At 41.4% G+C, this 26950-nt stretch overlaps 1 protein-coding gene across 2 annotated transcripts in view; it reads right to left on the reverse strand.

Moving 5' to 3' along the window:
• Positions 1 to 26950, reverse strand: part of PPP1R14C (protein phosphatase 1 regulatory inhibitor subunit 14C) — a 73084-nt gene that overhangs the window by 7318 nt on the left and 38816 nt on the right. The window contains exons 2-4 of one of the 2 annotated variants that reach the window (XM_054022566.1): positions 7188 to 7271; positions 5887 to 5919; positions 5524 to 5614 (exon numbers count right to left, since the gene is read on the reverse strand). In XM_054022566.1, coding sequence (XP_053878541.1) covers positions 5612 to 5614; positions 5887 to 5919; positions 7188 to 7271 — 120 coding nt within the window. In that variant the 3' untranslated portion in view covers positions 5524 to 5611. Of the gene's footprint in view, positions 1 to 5523; positions 5615 to 5886; positions 5920 to 7187; positions 7272 to 26950 lie in introns of those variants that run through there. The other variant, XM_054022565.1, reaches the window with a different exon arrangement.

Raw genomic sequence — 26950 nt, forward strand, 5'->3', positions numbered from 1 at the left:
CCAGCAGTGTGCTAAAGACAATGCAGGGTTTGTTCCCACTATGGTCCCTTGGTGGAGCAGGGTGGTGACAGGTGCCTCAAAAGGGGAAGGAAGGAGGTGGAGCAATGGGTCTACTTTCTCTCCCCAACCTATATTGGTCCAAAGTGTGAGTGGATAGCAGTCCTCTTGCACACTAAGCTGCTCACGGAGACATAATCCCTTCCTCCAAGTTGTCCAGGGGATAGTGCCACTTCATTGGGACTGACCTTTCCCATCTCTATTGTGGCATTTAGCCAGTGGCTTGCGCAAGGTATACCCTGAGTATTCCCACACCTTCTGAACTATTCACAGGCACCGCTGTTTCTTCTCCCCCACACAGTGCACCATCACCACTACAATGGAAACACATTTCTGGTCTTTTGCTTATGTTTGTGGTGTTAAAAGAGTGCAAATCTAGTGCTCTCCAGTGTCACTGTACAATATGAAGCAGATCCTCGGCCGCTGCAAACTGCCATAGCTCCATTTACTTCAATGGAGCTAAGAATTTATGTACCATCTGAAGAACTGCCCCTATGTTCTCTATACTCTGGATTACTGCATTTCCTCTCTTGTAAAAGGTGCATTTCTTTGGTGTTTAGTTTCCTACTTGGTTTTGAACAGTAAATATTACAACCTTGTGATTAAAGATGAAACAACAGTAACAAGTTCAAAATTTCAAGGCTGCAGCAAATTTATGATTTTTTGGCTTTGAGATTGTAAACTTCTAGTTTGAAATTGAACTTGCTGGACACATCTGTAGAGTAAACTGCACAATATGTGGACTGTGTGAGGCATGCCCAAACACTTGGCCCAAACCATAGTCCAAAAGCTTTGTTACAAAGCTATCATTTCTTCTAGTTAGAAATTAAACTCGGAAAAATAGATCTGTAGGGAAATGCCAGCTCAAATGCATTCTTCCCAATGCAGGACTGAAAATTTCTGAAATGCTCTAACTGTTCAAGTAGCCAGGGGGTACTGACTAAGTCACTTAACTAATAGAGTCCTGTACTTTCTTTTGCTGACTCTACTCATGGATATAGGATGTTGTTAAGCACATAGTTTCCTGCCCAAGAGCTGCAGTGAAGGGGCAATTGCACCTTTGCCATTAGACACTGTTTGACTGGTTGAAAAATGCCAATAATTCTCAAAGTTTCCAGTGAGATTTTTTTTTTTGATGTTTCCACTCAGTGCTTTCGGTTTCCCCTTGCTTTTCTTCCCTTCCTCCTTTTTCTCAGTGGAAAATAAAGGGTAAAAGGAAGAGTAAAAAGACAAGTTTTCTAGCATTTTGTCAAAAACAAAATTTAAGAGAAACTGTTTTCTATCTCTGGTATGTGTACACATACACACCACCTCAGTCAGAGACAGCCTAGACATGAATTATCAGAATTACCAACCTCATTGGCCTTGTTTACAACAGGAAATCTCCTACCATTGTGCTAGTCACTGTGGCACCCCCACCAGCGCGAGCACTAATGTAGACCAGCCAGAGGTTTCTTAGACTTCCTCTAATAGTAGCATTCTCAGTATTGCTACCAACAGTAGAGCTGCACCAGTAGCAGATTCTCAAAAATTAATACAGACAGAGTCCTCAACTTCTTCAAAATAGATGCCTTAATAAAAAACTCATTCTTTTCAGGTCCACAACAGTTCTTTAATATTCAATTTTCAATAGATTGTCAAAAAAGTTCTAGTGTCCTCCTTGACAGGTGACAATACCCAGAGGCTTTTCTATGGTGCTTATCACTGCAACATGAGTGCTACAAACATTAATTTATCACCACAAACACCCCCTGTGGTTCAGGGTAAGCATCCCCACAGACAGGGAATTTGAGGAACAGAAATATTGACTTGCCCCAGATCGGTCTTCATCTTCTCACTCCCAAAACAGTGCAGAAAGGCCATGCTTCTTCCAAACGCTAGAGTATAGGGATGGTATTCTTTTCTGAGAATGGCTAGCTGTTTTGAGCACAGAAGCTCAAGTTCTTGCAGAATACATAAATATTAAAATCAACTGGAACATGAAAATTTATTAAGTGACCCTCATGGGTAAAGAAAACATGGACCCTCACCTCTTCATGACAGTTATTTTGCAGATGAGACTTAAAATGCTCTTTAAGTTTCTCCGTCCATCTAAAAAAAAGGAGCTACAGTAGTCTTCCAAAATATTCATTCACCCCAAAATATTCATTTTGTCACAGAAGGATCCCCGATTTTTGAACCGTGTATAATGAAAAGAGTATCCACTCTTAGGTGATGGAAAGACTTCAGCAATACAATTCAAAGTCTTGCCCAAGTTTGAAAAATTCAGTTTGCATACCAGACTTGGAGGCTTTTCTTTAAACTTGTATTCTCTTCCCAAGCCTGGGTTTTCTAGAAGTATCTCAGTTTCTCTTCAGCAGGTGTGACCTAATCACATTAAGGAAGCAGGCCTTTATTATTTATACTTTAAGATCTAACAGTAGCTTGCAAAGTGTGCCTCTTAGCCATTGTTTTATAGAAACACAGTGAAGTTGACATCATATGGCCAGAAGACATTTTTAGTTCCTGGCACACATGGCCAAACTTGCTTCTGAGATTAGGGGACATATCAGTCACATTACACATTTTTCCTGATTAAGATGTTACACTGAATATATTTAAATAGCTTTTAGTCAGTGGGTCTTATTTTAGATGCAAGCCAAACTATAATCCATAATACCTTCTTAATCAAAATGATTTGAGACTATTGAATGACTGATATTTCTTTATTTGAATAATTAAGTTTATAAAGTTATGAAAATGATAATTTACTGCAATATGCCGGCTTTAAACATGTTTCGTTCAGGTGAAAGTAGCAGCAATTGCTGTCTTACACAACCTAAGCTTTTAGAATAACTGCGTATGCTCAGGAGTCTAGTTGTATTTTACTTTGATGAAAGATAAACACTTATAAATTAGTGCCTATTATTATTTTGGATAATTTAAAAGAGAAAACCTTAAAACCTGCCACCTGCTGAGTGACCTAAATAATTCTGTTTCTTCGGATCGGAAAAGCCATTGAGTATAAATGCACAAAAGTAACTCCTGAAACTTTCCTTAACCTTCCGCCTCCTAAGAGAGTTGAGGAAACTAAGTAGAACTGACTTCAGGTGACCAATCTGCAAAAATGATACCTTATCCATATAATGTAGCTTCAAGTTACTAAACTTTGATTTTACTGGCTTTCCTTTCATGTGCTGTACAATTGCAGATTTCATACTACATTAATTTTTTCTACTTAGATCTCAGGATCACAAGCATTTTTCAGGTGGTAGATCTTTAAACGTTAAGTCCTTGCCAGAAATAGAACTTACCATGTTTGAGTTACAGCTCCTTAGAAGGAGAAATGCCACACACTACACTTTTCTCCACGTGCGCGCGCACACACACACCCTCTTGCTCTTATAGAAATAATTCACATGCTAGTGTGATAAACAGCCAGATACACACACACACTTTCTATATAGTTGGTATTTTTTTCTTCCATGTCTCAGGATTTTTTTCTTTTCCCCTTCTCAACCCCAAACTGGGCAGATTACCCCACTGGCAGAGGAAGAAGAGACCCTGCTCACTGCAGTCTGTCAATTCTACTCCCATGCCAGCTCAAAGGGTCACCAAGGGAGTGAGAGGAGACTCTTCAAGGTAAGAGCATTGCCTCCACTTCACTGGCACATGAGTCAAGGACCAAGAAATTAGAATACTAAAATCTAATCCCCTATCATAGTGCCTTCAAACTTTGGCTCTTCGCTTTCAGTTTAACATTAGTGGGTTTAACATTAGTGCACACACAAATCTATGTACTATTCCATTTAAGCTGCCATACCAATTAACCCTGTCTTTATTACTGTAAGTGCATTCCTTCACGCATACAGATATTTTCTAAAATTATGTTAAACACCGAACACCACGTCATTCTCAAGTGTCATGTGTATATTTAAGATAAAAAAATAAAATTTGAATCTGTCTCCAGAAAATCTAGACAGAATTTTGGTATAATGAACAGATTTTTAAGCAAAACAATTTTAGTTTAAACTAATTTTTTAATTATTAGTTAGCCCTCTTGCCCTACCCTTTGCTCCCAAAAAAGCCATCCTCACACATTTATCTAGTTGGGAGAATGGGGTAATCTTGCAAGATTAAAACAAAAAAGACACATTCAGAGCCAATCTCGATAAGTCCACTTGAGCTATTAGCATCCTGTTCTGCATCTCTTCACTCTTCCTCTCTCCACCTCCCCCACCTCAGAGGCCAAGAGACATCAGCAACATCAGGTTCCTGACACCAGATCAGTCATCCAGACCAATAGCATGAAAAATAATTCAAGTTCAATGGCCTTTGCTGGAATATGTTGACTGGGTCATCTCAAACGTAGCACAACTACTGAGAGACACATCAGAAAGACTTGGCCTTTTAGCCTGGTATCTCTGGAGGAATCCCAGCAATGTCTCACGTCTACCATTTCCATCACACTGAAGAATAAGCTATACAAGCATTAGTATCCAAGCCTTTCTGAGCAACATTTCCATCATCACAAACAAAAGACTTCGTTGGCCATGGCTGCAGCAGTTGGTCATAAACAGACTTCTCCAGTATAAGGTTCCATAAGAATTTAAGGCAGAAATAGACAAAGAATTGTCCTTTCAACCATGACAGAGGTTTTGCCTGACAGGTTGCTTCAGTATTCTACCTTAAAGAAAGCAGCTCAGATTACAACCATTTCAGCCCTGTTCTCCCTTGAAGCAGAACCATGTTGCCCACAGCCTCGTTTAATAACGGCACACCCCCCTGTCAAGCACTGCTTGACTACAGCAGTTACCAAATAGTGGAATCCAAGCTACCATGCATTCCCCACCCACAACTGCAGTATCTTAGATACCAGTATTTGGCATTTGTTCAGAAAGTATTGATTTTTATAATGGGGACCGCTTTATTTTAAATAAACTGTTCAGTAACCTAAAAGCTTTGATCATGCATTTTAGTACTTCAACTATTGCAGTTTTATGCATAAAGCCAAAATATCCGTTAGCTCACCAGGTTCACTCTTCCTAATAAACATGTGCAATTGTATATATTAAAAGTGGTATAGGTGCATACAACTATTTTCTATTAAAATATTAAACTTTGATCCAAATATCCACTTAATAGAAGTCTGTTGGCTTAATCGTTCCACTGGATTGTATTTAGGGTGACCAGACAGCAAGTATAGAAAATCGGGACAGAGGTGGGGGGGTAATAGATGCCCATATAAGAAAAAAACCCCGAATATCAGGACTGTCCCTATAAAATCGGAACATCTGGTCACCCTGATTGTATTTGTATCCATTTATAAGGTGGCTTGACACATGCAGCTCAAACAAATGTCTGTATAATAAGATGCAAGTCTCTCCCAAAAGATAAGCTAAAAAAGACAAAAGAGTCGAATGGTCTTGCTTAGGAGACCATACAATACATTTAATAGGTTGAAACAATGTTATGCAAATATAGTCATTCGTTCAGTTAGATTTTTATCATTTCAGATGAAGTAATTCCATTTGTTCACTTCTCCACATCTGAGCTTCACATCTTGATTTAGGTATTACTGAAGGAAACCAAAGAATTAGAGAAGGACAAGTAACACTACTGCATCAGAAATCAGAACCCTAACACTTAGCTAAGAATAATCAACTTTCTTCCCAAGAGCCCAATCCTGCTCAAGTCAAATAACAGAACTCCAGCATTCAAGGGGAGACTGTTGGGCCTGAAATGTTCAGACCCCTTCAATTCCAATCAGCATTCCCATATTTTTAGCAATAGTATGACTACACTGTTTTTAACAGGGAAAAATGGTATTCAAGAAAAGGGGTACTTTACCTCTGTTGGTTTGTAGCAATCTACAAGAGCTTCCTAGAAGTAAAACATGAAAGAAGTGTCAGTTTCTGTATTAAGTTATGTCAGTTTTGCAACGTAAAAACAAATCTATAATCTTAGACTATCACACTTTCATAGTGTTTTTCCCATATATAATCAAGCTACGTCTATTAGTTTTCATTTAATTTACAGAGGAGAGATGTGCAATCTTTACTTTCAATAACAACTCTACCCAGAGTGTAGCAGCATAGGTGGAGCAAAGTATCTATATCAGAAAGGGACTACACCACTGGGTTCAGTGGGGAAGTAGTAGCAGCTTCCTTAAAAAGGAATTCTACAATAAAAATCCCAATTTGTACATCTCCAAGGAGATGGGAGAGAGGAGGAGAAGCTAAGATTTCATACATACAAACAAACACACCCCAAGAGTCAAGTAACTTTTTACTGGGAACTTTTCACTAGGGCATCACTAATTGGGTTCTTAACATGTGAGCTGGGATGAATGTCTGTATACTAGATCTTGTTTCATTTCCTCTCATATATCTTAACTATTACCCATTTTATGGCAAGTCCCTCATTGGCTTGAAGTGTCATTTCCAGACACACAATTATTCTTCCTTTCTCCCCACTCTTCCCTCCCCCATTCCATTTCATTAACATTTACCTCAAACAAGATTATGGAATTAGAACAAGTCTACTGTAATTGCCTAATTCAGCTGACAGACTTTGGATTTCCCTGTTCTGTTAATTCTTGTTGTTGACTATCTTGATCTTTTCCCCACATTTTTAGATAGAGCCCTGAATGGCAACCAATGGGTTATGCTTTTACACTCAAAAAATTGCACATTTCAACCGAAGTTGTAGTTATTTCTTCATGGCTAGGAAAAGATTAATAATGTAATGAAGACCAACACTGTCATGACCAGAAGATCCACTGATTTCTGAGGTTCTTAAAGTTACTCATGGGTTTTTCCTCTTCATATTTTATAATACGAATGACACTTGGAGAAAAAACTTAAAGGTGCTCTACTACTTCTCAGAATAATTATCCCTCTCACTGGTGTACTGGACCTTGAATTTTTACTATTGTTATCCTCATTCAAGGAGTTTCCTCATAATGCTAGGGAATCTCTTTACATTCAGACAGTAGTCCTAGATAGATTACATTAAATTCCCTTTTCTCAAATTTAGGAAATACTCATTCTAAGGCTACCACCAGAGCGGAGTCATTCAGAATTAAGATATAGTGACTCTGATATGTTAAGTCAGCCATGTTCAAGTTTACTTTAGGAAAAATATTTTACCTGTAATTTGATAGCTCTCTCCTCTTCATTAGTTGCATCAAGAAGGTCATCAATGTCAATTTCTACATCTGGCATCTCTTCTTCCTGCAAAAGGAAAAACCAGGTTGAGTGCATTATGTTGTCCTTCGACCTAAAAGCTGAGCTGGCAGTCTAGCAATAGCATGTGCATTACCATCAGAGAAGAAAGAAATCAATTAGAGACACCAGGTTGGTTCTTCAATCCTAGGCCAAGAGAGGTCACAAACAGCATGCTTAGGCCTTGGTAGTATAGGAAGGGAGATTTCTCTTAATCAACTCTTCTGACAATTTCAGGAACAGTGTTAACTACTTCAAGAATAGCTGCATACAGCCCTCTTTGGATTGGAGCCAATGAAGTGTTCGGTGCGGGGAAAGGGATAGAGAAGCAAAAGTATTGCTTTGAAAGTTATACTCTGGATTGGCCTTTTGGCTGTTCCTACCTTGTTTCAGTTATGGAAAGTCATGCTCATTCACTGTTAGCACAAAGTGACAGCCAAGTCCCCAGCAGAAAAGTTCAGATTTCTAGTGCCCACAATGAAGAAATGAGAAATCTCATGCACAAAGTCTTTCCCCGTAAGATTTTTATATTCAATTGATATCCCAGAGCTTTTGAATCACCACTGAAATCAGACAGATATTACATGTGAGACAAAGCCATTCAGGAATTGGATCTTTCTGCCCACTAGTTTTAGGAAACATGAGCAGCAATATATACATTTTGAAGTACTACGTGCTTCTTCAATCTCTCCAATAGAAAGCATTTTTGCTAAATTTAGATATCCCTGCTTACTGCATTTAAATTATGTTAAAAAAAATTCTGTTAAGAGTTTTAACCGTCTGACCAAATACAATGTCAGAGTTGTTCCTCTGTACTTACAAGTATCTTGACATTAGCAGTCAAGATTCATTTTACTCATACCATCAAAGTAACTAGCCAGATCACAGATTCCACCAGCAAACAAAACATCAACTAGGACAGAGACTTAAGCTTCTCCTTTAAGCTAAGTTTGCATTTTGTTATTTCGTGAGGGATGTGGATGGATTTTTTCCTTTTGAAAAAAGTAGAAATGTCACAAATATCCTAGTGTAGAACTACAGACTGCTAGATAATATCAATATGGATATAGAATGCAAGTCACTTGCATGATTAGCAAATGCACTGCTTTGCAGCGGACACTTCTAGCAGTAGTTAGGCGTGGACGTTCATTGAGTAAAATCAAAAATATTTTCAACTAGAAGTTACTTTTTTCCCCTAAAATACTGTGCGCTCGCACACACACAAAACCACCAACCTCTTCCCCAAAACTGGGTACAAATTAAGTTTAAGAAGGGTAAAAAAAAAAAAAAAAAAAGGTACTTTGAAAGTATTGTGTGGACTAAAAAACCACCATTCAATTGAAGTCAGAATTCTAAAGTTAAATGTAAGAGCGGCCATACTGGGTCTGACCAAAGGTCCATCTAGCCCAGTATTCTGTCTTCTGGCAGTTGTCAATGCCAGGTGCCCCAGAGGGAATGAACAGAACAGGTATTCATCTGCCGCTCATTCCCAGCTTCTGGCAAACCGAGGCTAGAGACACCATCCCTGCCTATCCTGGCTAATAGCCATTGATGGACCTATCCTCCATGAATCTATTTTTTTTTTTAAATCCTGTTATAGTCTTGGCCTTCACAACATCCTCTGATAAAGAGTTCCACAGGTTGACTGTGCGTTGTGTGAAGAAATCCTTCCTCTTGTTTCTTTTAAACCTGTTGCCTATTAATTTCATTTGGTTACCTCCAGTTCTTGTGTTATGAGAAGGAGTAAATATCCTATGACATCCCTCATGTCCACATGCATGTTGACCCCCTAAAGAATTCTAGTAGATTGGTGAGGCATGATTTCTGTTTACAAAAAACATGTTGACTCTTCCCCAACAAATTATGTTCATCTGTGCGTCTGCCAATTTTGTTCTTTACTATAGTTTCAACCAGTTTGCCCGGTATTGAAGACGGGCTTACCGACCTGTAATCGCCGGGATCACCTGGGGACCCCTTTTTAAAAATTGGCATCACATTAGCTATGCTCCAGTTATTTGGTACAGAAGCGGATTTAAATGATAGGTTACAGACTACAGTTAGTAGTTCTGCAATTTCACATTTGAGTTCCTTCAGAACTCTTGGGTGAATACCATCGGTCCTGGTGACTTATTACTGTTTAGTTTATCAATTTGTCCCAAAACCTCCTGTAATGACACTCAATCTGGGATAGTTCCTCATATTTGTCACCTAAAAAGAATGGCTCAGGTTTGGGAAACTCCCTCACATCCTCAGCCGTGAACACCGATGCAAAGAATTCATTTAGTTTCTCTGCAATGGCCTTATTGTCCTTGAGTGCTCCTTTAGCACCTCAATCGTCCAGTGGCCCCACTAGTTGTTTAGCAGGCTTCCTGCTTCTGATGTACTTAAAAAAAAAAAAAGTTTGCTATTACTTTTTGAGTCTTTGGCTAGCTGTTCTTCAAATTCTTTTTTTGGCCTTCCTAATTATATTTTTACACTTCATTTGCCAGAGTTTATGCTCCTTTCTATTTTCCTCACTAGGATTTAACTTCCATTTTTTAAAAGGATACCTTTTTGCCTCTCACTGCTTTTTTTACTTTGTTGTTTAGCCATGGTAGCTCTTTTTTGGTTCTCTTACTATTTTTTTAATTTGGGGTATACATTTAAGTTGAGCCTCTATTATGGTGTCTTTAAAAACTTTCCATGCAGCTTGCAGGGATTTTCTTTTGGCGCTGTACTTTTTAATTTCTGTATAATTAACCTCCTCATTTTTGTGTAGTTCCCTTTTCTGAAATTAAATGCTACAGTGTTGGGCTGCTGTGGTGTTTTCCCCACCATAGGGATGTTAAATTTAATTATATTATGGTCACTATTACCCAGGGGTCCAGCTATATTCACCTCTTGGAGCAGATCCTGTGCTCCACTTAGAACTAAATCAAAAATTGCCTCTCCTCTTGTGTGTTCCAGGACTAGCTGCTCCAAGAGGCAGTCATTTAAGGGGTCAAGAAACTCTCTGCATCCAGTCCTGAGTGACACGTACCCAGTCAATATGGAGATAGTTGAAATCTCCCATTATTATTGAGTTTATTTTAATAGCCTCTCTAATCTCCTTGAGCATTTCACAGTCACTATCACCATCCTGGTCAAGTGGTCGGTAATATATCCCTACTGCTATATTCTTACTATTAAAGCATGGAATTACTATCCATAGAGATTCTATGGTACAGTTTGGTTCATTTAAGATTTTTACTTCATTTGATTCTATGCTTTCTTTCACATATAGTGCCACTCCCCCACCAGCACAACCAGTTCTGTCCTTCCGATATATTTTGTACTGGTATATTCTGGTATTACTGTGTCCCATTGGTTATCCTCATTCCACCAAGTTTCTGTGATGTCTATTATATCAATATCCTCATTTAATATGAGGCACTCTAGTTCTTATTTAGACTTCTAGCATTGGTATATAAACACTTTAAAAACTTGTCACTTTTTAGCTGTCTGTCATTACATGATGTAATTGAATGGGATTTTTTTTTTTTTTCATTTGACAGTTTCTCATCAGATCCTACCTGTATTTTATATTCTTCCATCCTCTCTTCCTTACTAGGACAGAGAATCTCCATTAGTAGATCCTCCCCTAAGGGATGTCTCTGTGCAAACAATGTGTTCCTGCGCACCTGTCAGCTTTCCCCTAGACCTTAGCTTAAAAACCGCTCTACAACCTTTTTAATGTTAAGTGCCAGCAATCTGGTTCCATTTTGGTTAAGGTGGAGCCCATCCTTCCTGTTTAGGCTCCCCCTTTCCCAAAAGTTTCTCCAGTTCCTAATAAATCTAAACCCTTCCTCCCTACACCATCGTCTCATCCACGCATTGAGACCCTGCAGTTCTGCCTAACTGGCCCTGCGCGTGGAACTGGAAGCATTTCATAGAATGCTACCTTGGAGGTCCTGGACTTCAATCTCTTACCTAGAAGCCTAAATTTGGCTTCCAGGACCCTGCTCCTATCCTACTCTACGTCATTGGTACCTACATGTACCATGACCACCGGCTCCTTCCCAGCACTACACAAGTCTATCTAGATGTCTCAAGAGATCCGCAAGCTTTGCACCAGGCAGGCAAGTCACCATGTGGTTCTCTTGGTCATCGCAAACCCAGCTATGTTTCTAATGATTGAATTCCCCAAAACTATTACCTGTCTCTTCCTAAAAACTGGAGTTCTCTGCCCCAGAGAGGCATCCTCAGTGTGAGAGGATATCATGACATCATCTGGAAGGAGGGTCCCAACTATGGGATCGTTTCCCTCTGCTCCATTTGGATGTTCTCCTTCCCTGAGTCTTTCATCCTCCTCAACAGCACAGAGGCTGTCAGACCGGGGGTTGGACCGTTCTACTGTATCCCAGAAAGTCTCATCTATGTACCCCTCTGTCTCCCTCAGCTCCTCCAGTTCAGCCACTCTGGTCTCCAAAACCCGTACATGGTCTCTGAGGGCCAGGAGCTCCTTGCACCGAATGCACACAGATGCCACCCACCCATAGGACAGGTAATCATACAAGCTGCATGGGGTGCAATAAATTGGATAGCCCCCACACTGTTGCTGGACTTGTGCCTGCATTCTCTTTTTACTCCTGAAGCTCATTCTTTTGTTGCTGTTATTTTGTTTTTACGGGGGGTGTTTTTGGTTTAAGTTTAAAGAATGTTAAGTGTATCTAGACACACACACACACACACACACACACACACACCCTCTAAACTGCCTCACAAAACTCCCCCATTAGCCACTCCTCTGGTTGCTTAGAAGTGAGCTTTTTAAAGCCCTGGTCTTCCTGAGTAGCCCTGTCCCCTGGTTAAGGGGTTGATGGGTGCTAGAGGGCTTAGGGATCAAAGCCTTGTTAAGAAGCTCTCAGCCTTGCCTAGCAGGCCGCTAGACTCAGCACACTCCCGGTCAGTATACGGGCCCCCAAACAAATAGACCACCCAGTATATTTCAATTAAACAGCAAGCACACCACAAACAAACACAAAACACATGCATAACAGACAAACTTACCCCCAAGAGTCATGCAATCACTCCTCCTTCACCTGGAGAAGTCTCTTGCAAAACTCCCCTGTTAGCCGCTCCCGTTCACTAGCTCCCTAGACCATTCATTAGTAGTTACTTAAGGTGCCTAATTAGCCGGGCCTACGTTAATTTTCAGATCATCCATGTTAAAATCCAGAAAACTGATAAACAGATCCTGCACCTTCACAATATTTTACATATGCAGTGTATTTTGACTACTGTTAATTCCAAAACAAGGATTCTTTGGGTATTAAGATGAAATTCAGAATTTGTTCAATATTCTTAATATTTGTGTACACGTACTGCAAACTGTTATTTCATTAACATGTAGACATTCATCTAAATTGTTACTATAGAGCTGTGTATAAATACTGATTTATACAGATACCCAGGCTACAAAACTATTTTGAGTACACATGCAAAGCAGGGTCAAAGTTAGTTTTGTTTTTAAACCAGACACATTCTGTACCTGCCATTATGGAATAGCAACAGTGGTCAGCGCATCACACATAGTCAGGTACAATTTTCCAAGTAATCCAGGATCTGGGAGATCTACCAAAAAGCCATATATGCATTCTGATAAGTTTTAAGTAAGCTTCTTAGATTTAAAAGCAGCAACAGATTTTAAAATTAAATACAAGATTTCCCTGAAGAAATCTGCACTATCCTCAATGCTTTCTTCTCCCATGCGGATTTGGAGGCTTCCTCCAAATCAACCTGTTTCCCACTTCTGCCTCAGATTTAATGCAAGTTCCAAGCCTGGGCTAAGCATAGGCTTGTACAAGTTTGTAGGCTGGGTTACCATAGAATAATGGAGTTTAAGGCTAGAAGGGACCATCAGATCATCTAGTCTGGCCTTCTGTATGTCACAGGCCACCAACATCACCCAGCACCTGCATACTAAACCCAACAATAGAAAAGAAACCAAAGTTTTACAGCCCACAGGAGACTAAACTATAGTGTGTTCCTGACAGAGCGTAGGAGGGATGGGTTAGGATCCAACCTTCTCATATAGGAGCCATATATCCACTAGAGGGGGAGAGGGGTTAGAGTCAGACTGGTGACCAACAAGTAAAAGGTTTCGTATCCCACTGGCAGTGTTCTGAGAAATCCTATCTTCCAATAAATGCTAACTTAGATTGTAAGCTCTTTGGGGCAAAGACTGACTTTGTTCTGTGTTTGTACTGTGCCTAGCACGGCAGCAGAGAATAAACATGATGATAACACACAACTTGAGAGGGTGTCTCACACTCACTCACATGTTAAGGTTTTGAGTGTATGGCTTTGTAAGTTAGGAAATGTGAGAAATAAGGTAGCCCATGCAAACTTTATTCAATCTGTATGTGCATATGCATATGATGCAGTCTTTACTAAAACTGTTATTTTTCTCCTACATGGTTTGTTAGCAGAGTTTAAACCCAGGACCTCATCATCAGACCTCTATACTGCTCAAGCTAAAGGAGTAACAGGTAGTAAAAGTAGGCTATCATCCTTTATGTAAGCCAGTGATTGGGGGTAGCAGGGAGGGTTGTGTGTGACACTTCCAGTGGTTACACAACTGTTTGCTAGAAAACAGTGCAGTGGCCCATGCTGCAGAGGAAGGCAAAACACAAACACACCACCAACAAAAAAAACAGGGTCTCTGCCAACCTGACTTGGGGCATAATTCTTTCCCAACACCAAATATGACAAATCAGTTAGACCCTGAGCATGTGGCACCAGACACTCACCCAGGAAAGAATTCTCTGTAGTAACTCGGAACCCTCCCCTTCTAGTGTCCTGTCATAACTATAAAGGGAAGGGTAATAGCTGTCATGTGTACAGTATTATAAATCCCTCCTGGCCAGAGACTCCAAAATCCTTTTCCCTGTAAAGGGTTAAGAAGCTCAGGTAACCTGGCTGGCATCTGACCTAAAGGACCAATAAGGGGACAAGATACTTTCAAATCTTGGGGGGGGGGGAGGCTTTTGTTTGTGTTCTTTGTTTTGGGACGGTGTTCGTTCTCGGGGAATGAGAGGGACCAGACATCAATCCAGGTTCTCCACATCTTTCTAAACAAGCCTCTCCTATTTCAAACTTGTAAGTAAATAGCCAGGCAAGGCGTGTTAGTTTTCCTTTGTTTTTCTCAACTTGTAAATGTACCTTTTACTAGAGTGTTTATCTTTGTTTGCTGTACTTTGAACCTGAGACTAGAGGGGAGTCCTCTGAGCTCTTTAAGTTTGATTACCCTGTAAGGTTAATTTCCATACTGATTTTACAGAGATGATTTTTACCTTTTTCTTTAATTAAAAACCTTCTTTTTAAGAACCTGATTGATTTTTCCTTGTTTTAGATCCAAAGGGGTTTTGGATCTTGATTCACCAGGAGTTGGTGGGAGGAAGGAGGGGGGATGGTTAATTTCTCCCTGTTGTAGATCCCAGGGGGGGGTTGGAACTGATTCACCAGGAGTTGGTGGGAGGAAGGAGGGGAATGGTTAATTTCTCCTTGTTTTAAGATCCAAGGGGTTTTGGATTTGTTTTCACCAGGGATTTGGTGAGGGTTTTTTCAAGGCTTCCCAGGGAGGGAATCCATTGATGGTGGCAGCCGAACCAGAGCTAAGCTGGTAGTTAAGCTTAGAAGTTTTTCACGCAGGCCCCTACATTTGTACCCTAAAGTTCAAAGTGGGGATCTCAGTCCTGACATGGTGAATAGCGGTGGGATCATTTTAAACCCAAAAGCCAGTGAGATTTTTTTTTCCTTCTAGCTGCTTGGAAAGCCGAGCTGGAAGTAGATAGATGCATATCTTATCTCTCCTTGCCTGAAGGCAGAGGTGTTAAGTTTTTTTTACAGGTCCTTTGTTAAGAGAAGGGTTCAATTAGCAAATGACTGGTAAAAGGTATTTACAAGCTGAATTGTTTTTTTTTCTTTTTACATCCTCCGGAGTAGCTAGTTAGAAAGTTACTGTTAACTCTGCAGCAGCCAGAGCTGAGAGCTTCCCAGTTTGTCAACTGCAAAGGGGGTGACCCAGCACAAGAAAACAGGAAAATGACTACCAAAGAAGAAAAAGCCAAAGAGGAGGCCCACAAGAGAGAGATAGAGCTGAGAGACAGAGAGGAGAAAGCCAAAGAGGAGGCCCACAAGAGAGAGATGGAGCTAAAAGAAAGAGAAGAAAAAGCCAAAAAGGAGGCCCATGAAAGAGAGATGGAGCTGGAAAAAGCCAAAGAGGAGGCTCACAAGAGAACTATGGAGCTGAAAGAAAAAGAGATGAAGATGAAAGAAAAAGAGATGGAGGAGAGAGAAAAAGAAAGGAAGCATGAACTGGAAGTAGCAAAGGCTAAGCAGGATGCACCAGCCAATGCTAACAACCCCCCTCCAGGTACCACTTCCCATCCCAGAAAATTCCCCATCTACAAGGCAGGCGATGATACTGAGGCCTTCTTAGAAAATTTTGAAAGGGCCTGCCTTGGATACAGCATCACTGCAGACCAGTACATGGTAGAGCTGAGGCCGCAGCTCAGTGGACCCTTAGCAGAGGTGGCGGCTGAAATGCCTAAGGAACACATGAACAGTTATGAACTTTTTAAAAACAAGGCCAGACTCAGAATGGGGCTAACACCCGAGCATGCCCGTCGGCGGTTCAGAGCCCTAAAGTGGAAACCGGATGTGTCATTTACCCGTCATGCCTACCACATTGACAAAAATTGTGATGCCTGGGTATCAGGAGCAAATGTTAAATCTCTGGAAGATCTGCTTTCCCTAGTAAAAATGGAGCAGTTTTTAGAGGGTGTTCCTGAGGAAATAGAAAGGTACATCCTAGATAGGAAGCCCAAAACTGTAACTGAGGCGGGGGAGATTGGAGCCCAATGGGTGGAGGTGGCAGAAAAGAAAAAAACTAGTAGCAGTTGGAGCGAATATCAGAAGGGGCAAGCCGAAACAAAACCTTACCACCGGGGACAACCCAAGGCCCCACCCACATCCCAAGGGAAACCCCAGACGCCTTCTCACCCCACCACACCAGTCTCCACCAACCAACCTCGTCCCAGTGATACCTTAGCAGGGCGATGTTTTAAATGTAATGAACTGGGACATATAAAGGCTCACTGCCCCAAGAACCCCAACCGATTACAGTTCATTACACCCCAATCACACCAAAGATCCCCAAACCCAGATGCCTCTCTCATACCCTCGGAGCGAAGGGAAACCTTGAGAGTGGGCGGAAAGAAGGTTACCGCTTGGAGGGACACTGGGGCTCAAGTGTCAACTATCCACCAATCCCTAGTGGACCCCAAACTCATCAACCCAGAGGCTACAGTGACAATTCAACCCTTCGTGTCACAATCTGTAACCTTGCCTACAGCCACGTTGCATGTCCAGTACAAGGGCTGGTCAGGAATGTGGACTTTTGCAGTCTATGACAATTATCCCATTCCCATGCTGCTGGGGGAAGACTTGGCCAACCATGTGAAGCTAGCCAAGAGGGTGGGAATAGTCACCCGCAGTCAGGCTAAGCAAGCTTTCACCCCCATCCCTGCTCCTGAGCCGTCCACCAGGGCCCCGTCTGTGTTACCAGAGACCCAGACAAAGGTGGTGGAACTGGATCCCCTGCCAACGACTGCAACAGCCGTAGTGGATCCAATCCCAGAGACCCAGCCACAGCCAGTCCCAGAACCGGAACTGGCAACGCAACCAGCACCAGAACCATTGCCAGCCCTGAGTCCAGCCCTTGCAAACCCGTCTACAACTCCAACGCCAGAGGGCACCAGGAGCCTGAACTGGCAGAAGCAGCAGATAACCCTACCCAAGAGGCTCAGCCAGAGCCTGAGATACCACATAGTGCACCAGCGGACAGCGGTTCACAGTCAATGGAAACAGCCCCAGCACCTGCATCGCTTCCAGAGGGACCAAGCCCCAGTCCACAGTCCAAGGAGGAACGGATGTCTCCAGCATCAAGGGAACAGTTCCAGGCCGAGCAGGAAGCAGATGACAGCCTTCAGAAAGCTTGGGCGGCGGCGCGGAGCACCCCACCGCCTCTCAGCTCTTCTAACCGATCCCGGTTTGTTGTAGAACAAGGACTTTTATACAAGGAGACTCTTTCTGGTGGGCACCAGGAAGACTGGCATCCTCAAAGGCAGTTGGTAGTTCCCACTAAGTATCGGGTAAAGCTCTTGAGCTTAGCCCATGATCATCCCAGTGGCCATTCTGGGGTGAACAGAACCAAAGACCGGTTGGGGAAGTCCTTCCACTGGGAGGGAATGGGCAAGGACGTTGCTAATTATGTCCGGTCTTGCACATTTCGGGAGCTTCTAACAAAGTGGCTGATGCACTCTCCCGGGAAAGTTTCCCAGAGCTAACTGGTTAACAATTGTTTTTGGAATAAAACATATTGTTAGTTTTTATATAATCAGTAGTATGTCTAAAGGTACATGTGTCTTATTAACTCTGTTTTCTCCTAGAACTCCAGGAAGAAATCACAGCCAGTGTGGAACCAAACATCCAACACTATCTGTGATTTGGGGGGCGTGTCATAACTATAAAGGGAAGGGTAATAGCTGTCATGTGTACAGTACTATAAATCCCTCCTGGCCAGAGACTCCAAAATCCTTTTCCCTGTAAAGGGTTAAGAAGCTCAGGTAACCTGGCTGGCATCTGACCTAAAGGACCAATAAGGGGACAAGATACTTTCAAATCTTGGGGGGGGGGGAGGCTTTTGTTTGTGTTCTTTGTTTTGGGACGGTGTTCGTTCTCGGGGAATGAGAGGGACCAGACATCAATCCAGGTTCTCCACATCTTTCTAAACAAGCCTCTCCTATTTCAAACTTGTAAGTAAATAGCCAGGCAAGGCGTGTTAGTTTTCCTTTGTTTTTCTCAACTTGTAAATGTACCTTTTACTAGAGTGTTTATCTTTGTTTGCTGTACTTTGAACCTGAGACTAGAGGGGAGTCCTCTGAGCTCTTTAAGTTTGATTACCCTGTAAGGTTAATTTCCATACTGATTTTACAGAGATGATTTTTACCTTTTTCTTTAATTAAAAACCTTCTTTTTAAGAACCTGATTGATTTTTCCTTGTTTTAGATCCAAAGGGGTTTTGGATCTTGATTCACCAGGAGTTGGTGGGAGGAAGGAGGGGGGATGGTTAATTTCTCCCTGTTGTAGATCCCAGGGGGGGGTTGGAACTGATTCACCAGGAGTTGGTGGGAGGAAGGAGGGGAATGGTTAATTTCTCCTTGTTTTAAGATCCAAGGGGTTTTGGATTTGTTTTCACCAGGGATTTGGTGAGGGTTTTTTCAAGGCTTCCCAGGGAGGGAATCCATTGATGGTGGCAGCCGAACCAGAGCTAAGCTGGTAGTTAAGCTTAGAAGTTTTTCACGCAGGCCCCTACATTTGTACCCTAAAGTTCAAAGTGGGGATCTCAGTCCTGACATGTCCCATCTGCAGCTGCTGGAGATACTTGCTAACAGCAGTCATGCATGGATCATTTATCATTGTAGGCAATCTCATCACATCATCCCCTCCATAAACTTATCAAGCTCAGTCTTAAAACAAGGTTGGTTTTTTGCTCCCACTATTCCCTGTGGAAGGCTGTTCCAGAAATTTACTCCTGTGATGGTTAGAAATTTTCATCTAATTTCCAAGACTAAACTTATTGAGGGCCAGTTTATAGCCATTTGTTCTGGTGCCAACATCGACCCTTAACTTAAATAACTCCTCTTCCTCCCTGGTGTTTATCCCACTGATGTATTTATAGAAAGCAATCATATTACCCCTCAGCATTCATTTTGTTAGGCTAAAATCTTCCCTCATAAGGTAGGATCTCCATTCCTCTGATCATCCTAGTAGCCCATCTCTGCACCTGATCTAGTTTGAATTTATCTTTCTTAAACATGGGAGCAGGGTCGGCTCCAGGCACCAGCCTGGCAAGCAGGTGGTTGGGGCGGCTGCTCCGGAGAGGGGCGGCATGTCTAGCTATTCAGCGGCAATTCGGCGGATGGTCCCTCACTCCTGCTCGGAGCGAAGGACCTGCGATCGCGATCACGGCTTTTTTTTTTTTTTTGGCTGCTTGGGGTGGCCAAAACCCTGGAGCTGGCCCTGCATAGGAGACCAGAACTCTGTACAGTATTCCAGAGGTGGTCTCACCAGTACCTTATATAATGGTAACAACACTTTCCTATCTGTACAAGAAATACCTCGCCAGGATAGCTTTAGCCTTTGTTCAGAACCACATCCCATTGACGGCTCAGTCATCTTTTGATCAACCAATACACCCACATCTTTCTCCTCTGTCGTTTCCAACTGATATGTCCTCAGCTGATAGCAAAAATTCTTGTTGTTACTCCCTACGTGCATGGCTTGCACTTTGCTTTATTACATTTCATCCCATTTCTACATTCCAGTTTTCAAGGTTGTCTACATCTTCTTTAGGATATTCTGGTCCTCTTCTGTGTTGGCAATACCTCTCACCTTTGTATAATCTGCGAATTTTATTAATGCACTCTAGGGTGACCGGACAGCAAGTGTGAAAAATCAGGATAGAAGATGGGGGGGGGGGGAGGGGAAATAGGAACCTATATAAGAAAAAGACCCCAAAATTGGGCCTGTCCCTATGAAATTGGGACATCTGGTCACCCTAACGCACTCCCACTTTTTGTGCCATGTCATTAGTGAAAATGTTAATAAAGATTGGTCAAGATTGATTCTTTAGGAAAAACCACTCGCATCCTTCCTCCAGCCTGACAATTCATCTCTGAGTATGACCCATTGTATCTCCCCCTTTAACCAGCTCCTTGTGCTTTCAATTCTCATATTAATCCCCCATCTTCTCCAATTTAGCTAATAATTACCCATATGGAATTGTATCAAATGCCTTACTGAAATCCAGGTAGATTAGATCTACTGCATTTTCTTTGTCTAGAAAATCAGTTATCTTCTCAAAGAAAGAAATCAGGTTGGTCTGGCACAATTTACCTTTTACAAAACTATGTTGTATATTATTCCAATTGCTGTTTACCTCTCTGTCCTTAACTATTCTCTCTTTCAGAATTTGTTCTAAAATCTTGCACACAACTGAGGTCAAACTAACAAGCTGTAAGTTTCCCCCATCACTTATTTCTCCCTTTTCTTAAATATAGATACTATATTTGCAATTCTCCTGTCATGCAGTACAACCCCCGAGTTTACAGAGTCATTAAAAATTCTTGCTATTGGGCTGCCAATTTCATGCCAGTTCCTTTAATATTGTTGGATTGAGATTAACCAGGCCCCCTAATTTGCTCCTATTAAGCTGCTTGAGTTTGGCTTCCACCTCAAATGTGGGAATTTCTACTTCCATATCCTTGTTCATTTGTCACCATGCCATTGTCCCCAAGCTCCTCCTTACTCTTATTAAAAACTTAGGCGAAGTATTTGTTCAGAAATTAGATAATCTAAGTATAACCTTCAATCTCCACCCCATCCTTTTCTTTCCTTGTTTTCTTTTTATTTATATGTCTAAAGAACCTTTCGCTATTGGTTTTAATTTCCTTTGTGAGGTTCAACTCCACTTGGCTTTTAGCTGTTCTCCATTTTTCCCTAAACATTCTGACCTCCAAGAGGTAGTTTTCCTTGCTGATCCATCCCTTCTTTCCATTCCTTGTATGCTTTGTGCTTTCTCTTAATAACCTGTTTGAGATGCTTGTTCACCCATTTCGGTCTGCAACCCTTTCCTACATATTTTTTTCCTTCTTACTTGGGATGCAGGTTTCAGATAGTTTCTGCAATTTATACTTAAAGTAATTCTAAACCCCATCCACATTCAGATCTTTGAGTTCTTCAGTCCAGTCCCATTCCCCAACAAATTCCCTTAAAAAAAAATTAAGTTTTCCCTTTTGAAATCAAGGACCCTAGGTGCAGACCTTCCTCACCATTCCTCCCCCAAACATCAAGATTTGACGGAGACTTTGAGCTGCCATATTACACATCTAGATTCTATTCCCATGTCAAGTGTTACATGTTAAGTCACATGAATTCTTTGTAGACAACAGGCAAGGAAATGTAGTTTGTTAACATACTTCAGAAGTTTGATTACAAATAGTGGTAGTTATTCCATGGTTAAGGTTTAAGCCAATTTCCTGTTATAACCCCAATTCTTAAACTCTCACACTCTCCCTCCACCCCCTCAAATTTACCAGTCCCACATAATTATATATGGCCCATACCATGGTCAAGTTATGAGAAGTCTGGGTTGGGAGGAGGAGACATTTCAGTTGCCTTCTTGGAGAAAGTATATTTATTTTAATGGGGATAGGGGGTGTATGGGAGCAAAGAGGTTGGCAAGGAAGATTCAATCAAGTTGTTGCAAAGATATATTATCTGTATTGCAGAAGTGCCAGCGGGCCCTCAACTCCTTCATGGCTCAGAGCCCCCTAACAGAAAGCCTGTTCAGGAAGGATAAATATGAGAGGATGGCAGTGTATATTAAAAACACCATTCCTTATTTTAGAGTTATTGATAACTCAGAACCTACAGGATCTTGAATGCATATGGATCAATGGAAGGGGTGATGGTGAGGATTTGTTACAGACCCCCAAATCAATTTAGAGAGCAGGATAAGTCACTTCTTAAAGCACCTGTCTGTAATGCATCAAAAACAAAATTGTGGTGTTATGGGGACTTCACTTTGGGAGACATGTTGGAGGGTCTCATGCAGCCAGTAGTAAGACTTAAGGGTTTCTAAAAATAAGAATTTTCTAACAAGAGATATTTCGCCCAATATGAGGTAACTATTAGAGACCTCCTTAAGACAGATAAAGATGAATTAATCACTGATTTGGAAGTTGGTGGTTGCCTAGGGACCAATGATCATGATCTGATTACATTCAATATGGGCAAACAGAAAACTGTTCCAACCAGCAATATATATAGTTAGTGTTTAAATAGGGCTCATTTCCCAAAGATAAGGAAAATAATGAGAAAAATTGACTGGAAGGAAAAGTTTAAAAAAAACAGAAAAAATGAATGAAAACTGGGAGTTCTTTCAGAAGAGTTGATTAGATGGTCAAAAAGCCATAATTCCACAGTAAAGAAAGAGGATAATTTTGGCTAAAAGCCATCCTAGTTTAGAGGCAAATTGAAGGTAGTAATCAGAAATAGGAAAAAAAGTAATATTAAATAAAAAATGAGGAAATAGATAGCAATTGATATAAATTAAAAAGTTATGAAGTATAGAAAACTGATAAGGGAGGCTAAAGAAATCATGGCACAACCTATGGCTGGTAGGTCTAAGGACAATAAGGTGGCTTTTTAAGTACTTTAGAAACAAAAGATATCCTAACAATGGTATAGGCACATTATTAGATGGAGTTAGCAAAAAATTGTTAATGATGCAGAAAAAGCAGAAGTATTCACTGAAGACTTCTATTCTGTATTTGGAAAGAAGTTGGATGATGTGCTTTTATCACATGAGGATAAATTACTTTCCAGTCCATTAGTAACTGGGGAGAATATTAAACAACATCTACGAGGCATAAACATTTTTAAGTCAGCAGACCCAGATAACTTGCAGCCAAAAGTTCCTATCGAGCTGGCTAAGGAGATCTTAATGTGCCAATATTCAGAAAGGGCAAATGGTCTTACCCAGGTAACTATATGCCAATTAAACGAACATCAATCTCAGGAATGAATGAAAACTGGGAGTTTAAAACAAAAGGAAGTATTTCTTCATACAACGCACAGTCAACTTGTGGAACTCTTTGCCAGAGGATACTGTGAAGGCCACGACTATAACAGGGTTCAAAAAAAAGAACTAGGTAAATTCATGGAGGATCGGTCCACCAATGGCTATTAGTCAGGGATGGTGTCTGTAGCCTCTGTTTGCCAGAAACTGGGAATAGGCATCAGGGGATGGATCACTTGATGATTTCCTGTTCTGTTTATTCCCTCTGGGGCACCTGGCATTGGCCACTATCGGAAGACAGGACACTGGACTAGATGGACCTTTGGTCTAACCCAGCATGGCCATTCTTATGCTGGAAAAGCTAATAAGGAATTCAATTGAATTAAGGGTAGCAATATAATTAATGCCTATCAGCATGATTTTATGGAAAATAGGTCTTGTCAAACAAGCCAAATTTCATTCTTTGAAGAAATAAATATGGTCGATAAAAATAACTCTGTAGATATAATATAACTTGGACTTTTGTGAGGCGTCTGACTTAAGCCATTTAACATGCGCCCTATTGATTTAAGAGATGACAGCGCAGGTCTTGTAGAGCAATATTGAGTGATGAAAGATTACATAAAAAAAGGAAAAGAAAACTAGTTATATCCCTTAACTCTACACCTACAAAAAAGTTTTCTTGTAAAGAAATAAAGTTTTAAAATGGCTGTCAACAGGACCTGGATTCCATTAACAACTTCATTTGACATTTTGTCAAACAGATTTGATTGGGAATAGGCAATTTCACTCTTCCAGTTCTGAAAAAGATCTTTTGAACTTTGTTGTAAGTGCTGTCACATAAAGCATTATAAGCAAATTAAGACATGCAATTTTTAAAAAAAACAAAAAGAGGAATTTCAGTTATATTTCTTGTAACACTAGACAGGACCTGCATAACACATACAGTATAAGCCCAGAAAAATGAGGCCAACAAGGAAGATCTGGAAGAGTGCCTCAAATTAGGCATTCAGTGTGTACTAAATGCCTTTTTGTGCATTTAGCATACCCCTACTCAGTTGCAGCCTGAGAATTCTTTACCTGGAAAGAGTTACAAGATGGCAATAACCAGCAGTTTGCAAAGATCCCAAGGACAAGCTTAAAAACCTGATCTCAATATCCCTAAATCTATATTCCATACACATATCAACAGGAGCATGACATGTTTTATATAGCCAAAATTCACAAAATCTGTTTTTAGAATTAGAATGGAAAATATACCTGTAGGGCCTCGATTACACAACACACAGAATTCATTATAAATGCATGTTTATTTCAGCTGAGAACACGTTAAGTAATTAATAACCACTGATAATCCTTTCAGTAAGGGTGGGTCGCATATGCAAATAGGTCAATTTCCCTTAAATCTAGTTCCTCCACTTCATATTATCTGAGCTAAAGTTGCCAACCCTCCAGGATTGTCCTGGAGTCTCCAGGAATTAGAGACTAATCGTTAATTAAAAATTATGTCGTGATGAAACCTCCGGGAATATGTCCAACCAAAACTGGCAACCCTAAAAAGCAGACCCACTTTCTTATTCAGATATTTGTAGACCATTTTTCCTTTTTATGAATTAGCACTGATACACCATGTCGTATCCTTATAGGGTTTCTGTGATTAAAAAGGAGATAAGTTAGGAGAAGCATTAATGCTGTTACAAGTTCTGTTCTGAAAGTTAGATTCCATTTGGCAATGAACACTGTGTACACTACGGCTTTACAGATAAAGGCTGTAAGTACCCTCTAATAGCCCTCCTCAAAGTTCTGGGGCTCCAAAGCAATACTTTTCTTTTGAAGGGCTTTGCTCTTATTTTAGTTGAGTGGGGGAGGTGTATGGGTAGTGATGGGAATAATATGCCTTAAGGCAACTATTTTGAAAGCCCCTTTGTGGCAATTCTTTATGGAGGAGGATGGGGAACAGACTTCAATATGTAAGGACTACGGAACAAAGATTTCCACCCCTCTCCCCCGCCGCTTCACTGAACACATCCCCACAGGGAAAATAAGGTTAATCTACATAGACATGGCGCAGAGGAACAGCTGCTGTCTTTTTTGATGCCATTGCATCTTTTGTCTTTTTTAATTCAGTTACAAGGCTACAGACCAGAAACCTTATAGAAAGTACACCCCCAATTTCCCCTAGACAAACTCATTATCTAGGTTACAGGTTATCCAAATGCTAAATATATGTCAGATACTTAAGTCTTATGCTGTTAAGAATACAGCTGACAAGTACAGCACTTTGCAATGGGCGCTTAGTGGTGTGGGGAGGGCAACAGAAGAAGTGAGAACAGTTGTCTTAAACTGTCAAAAGCCAGTTGAAAGGGAGAAGGGAAATGCAAGTTAGCTATACAAATGCTTGTGTAAGTATAAAGAGATTCCCCAAGGTGAAGAGAAGTTATTTATGGAAAGCAAGGTGGGGCAGATTTCAGAGGCTGCCTTGTAACAGATGCAGAAGCAAATCTTCAGTGCAACTAAAGTTTCTCAGAATTTGGGCAATACAAGATATGGACCGTTCCTTCGATCTTGGTCTGACATTCAGTTCATACATCGTAAAATATACTATGTGTAGAGAATATGGATTTAAACTATATTAATAAGCCACACAGATAGCTGCGTTTTCATCTGAAGCATCGTGCCACTTCATGTTCCACAAAACAAAAACAAAAAACACCTTAAGTGGTCACAGTCCATAGAAGAGCCTAAGTGTCAGGTTCCTCATCTGGCCCATTTTCATAATGCAGCTCAAGCTTTTTCATAAGGATGTTGCACGACCACTAGCCTCAAGTGCGCAGAAGTCTGGATTCAGACCCCACTAGTGCAGTAAGACAGAGCTGAGTTAATTTTATTTTTTAAAAGGCCAAACTCAAGATTGTAAAAGCTTGAAAACATCAACCCTGAAGATTAACTATATTCTAAGACTATTTAAATGTAAAATTTGGTTTTCTATTTAAAACTTAGATTTTCCCAAGGGAGATTTTGTTTAGATATCAGGAAAAGCATTTTAAATGTCAGGGTAGTTAAGCACTGGAACAAATTACCTAGGGAGGTTGTGGAATCTCCATCATTGCAGGTTTTTAAGAACAGGTTAGGCCGAGGGTCGGCAACCTTTCAGAAGTGATGTGCCAAGTCTTCATTCATTCACTCTAATTTAAGGTTTCGTGTGCCAGTAAAACATTTTAACGTTTTTAGAAAAATCTAAAAGTCTATAATATATAACTAAACTATCGTTGTATGTAAAGTTAATAAGAGGGTTTTTAAAATGTTCAAGCAGCTTCATTTAAAAAAATTTAATTAAAATGCAGATCTTATCAGTTTAGTGTTAGTGTGATCCTTGCCCTTGCTTTTCCTTGCTGAGTTTTCCAATGTCTGGTGCGTATTTGGATACTTTAAAAGCTGCACACAGGGCCGGTGCAAGGAAGTTTCACACCCTAAGTTGCACCCCGCCCACCAACCCCGCCAGCTAACCCCACCCACCGCCCCCCTGGCAGCTACCCACGTCCACCCACCCCTCCCCCCCGCCCGAGGAGCCCCCACCGCGGCAGCTAACCCACCCAGGGAGCCCCCCCCCTCACAGCAGCTATCCCCCCTTGCAAGCCCCCCCTCCATGGCAGCTAATCCGGCCCAGGGAGCCCTCCCCTCCGCGGCAGCTAACCCCACCCAGGGAGCCCCCCCCCCAGCGCAGCTAATGCCACCCGGGGAGCCCGCCCCAGCTCACCTCCGCTCCGCCTCCTCTGCTGAGCACGCCGGCGCTGCTCTATTTCTCCTCCCCTCCCAGGCTTGTGGCACCGATTGGAGGAGACTTAGAGCAGGGGCTGTGTGCTCAGCAGAGGAGGGAAAGTGGAGGTGATCTGGGGCAGGGAGTGGTTCCCCTGTGCGCCCCCTGTTACTGCAGGCACCCCCCCAAGCCGCCCCAGCTCACCTCCACTCCACCGCCTCGCTTGGGCAGGCTTTTAGGCGCCCTCAACCACTAGGCGCCCTA

Source organism: Malaclemys terrapin, chromosome 3 (genome assembly GCF_027887155.1).
Source record: "Malaclemys terrapin pileata isolate rMalTer1 chromosome 3, rMalTer1.hap1, whole genome shotgun sequence".
In the NCBI taxonomy this organism is placed as follows: domain Eukaryota; kingdom Metazoa; phylum Chordata; order Testudines; family Emydidae; genus Malaclemys; species Malaclemys terrapin.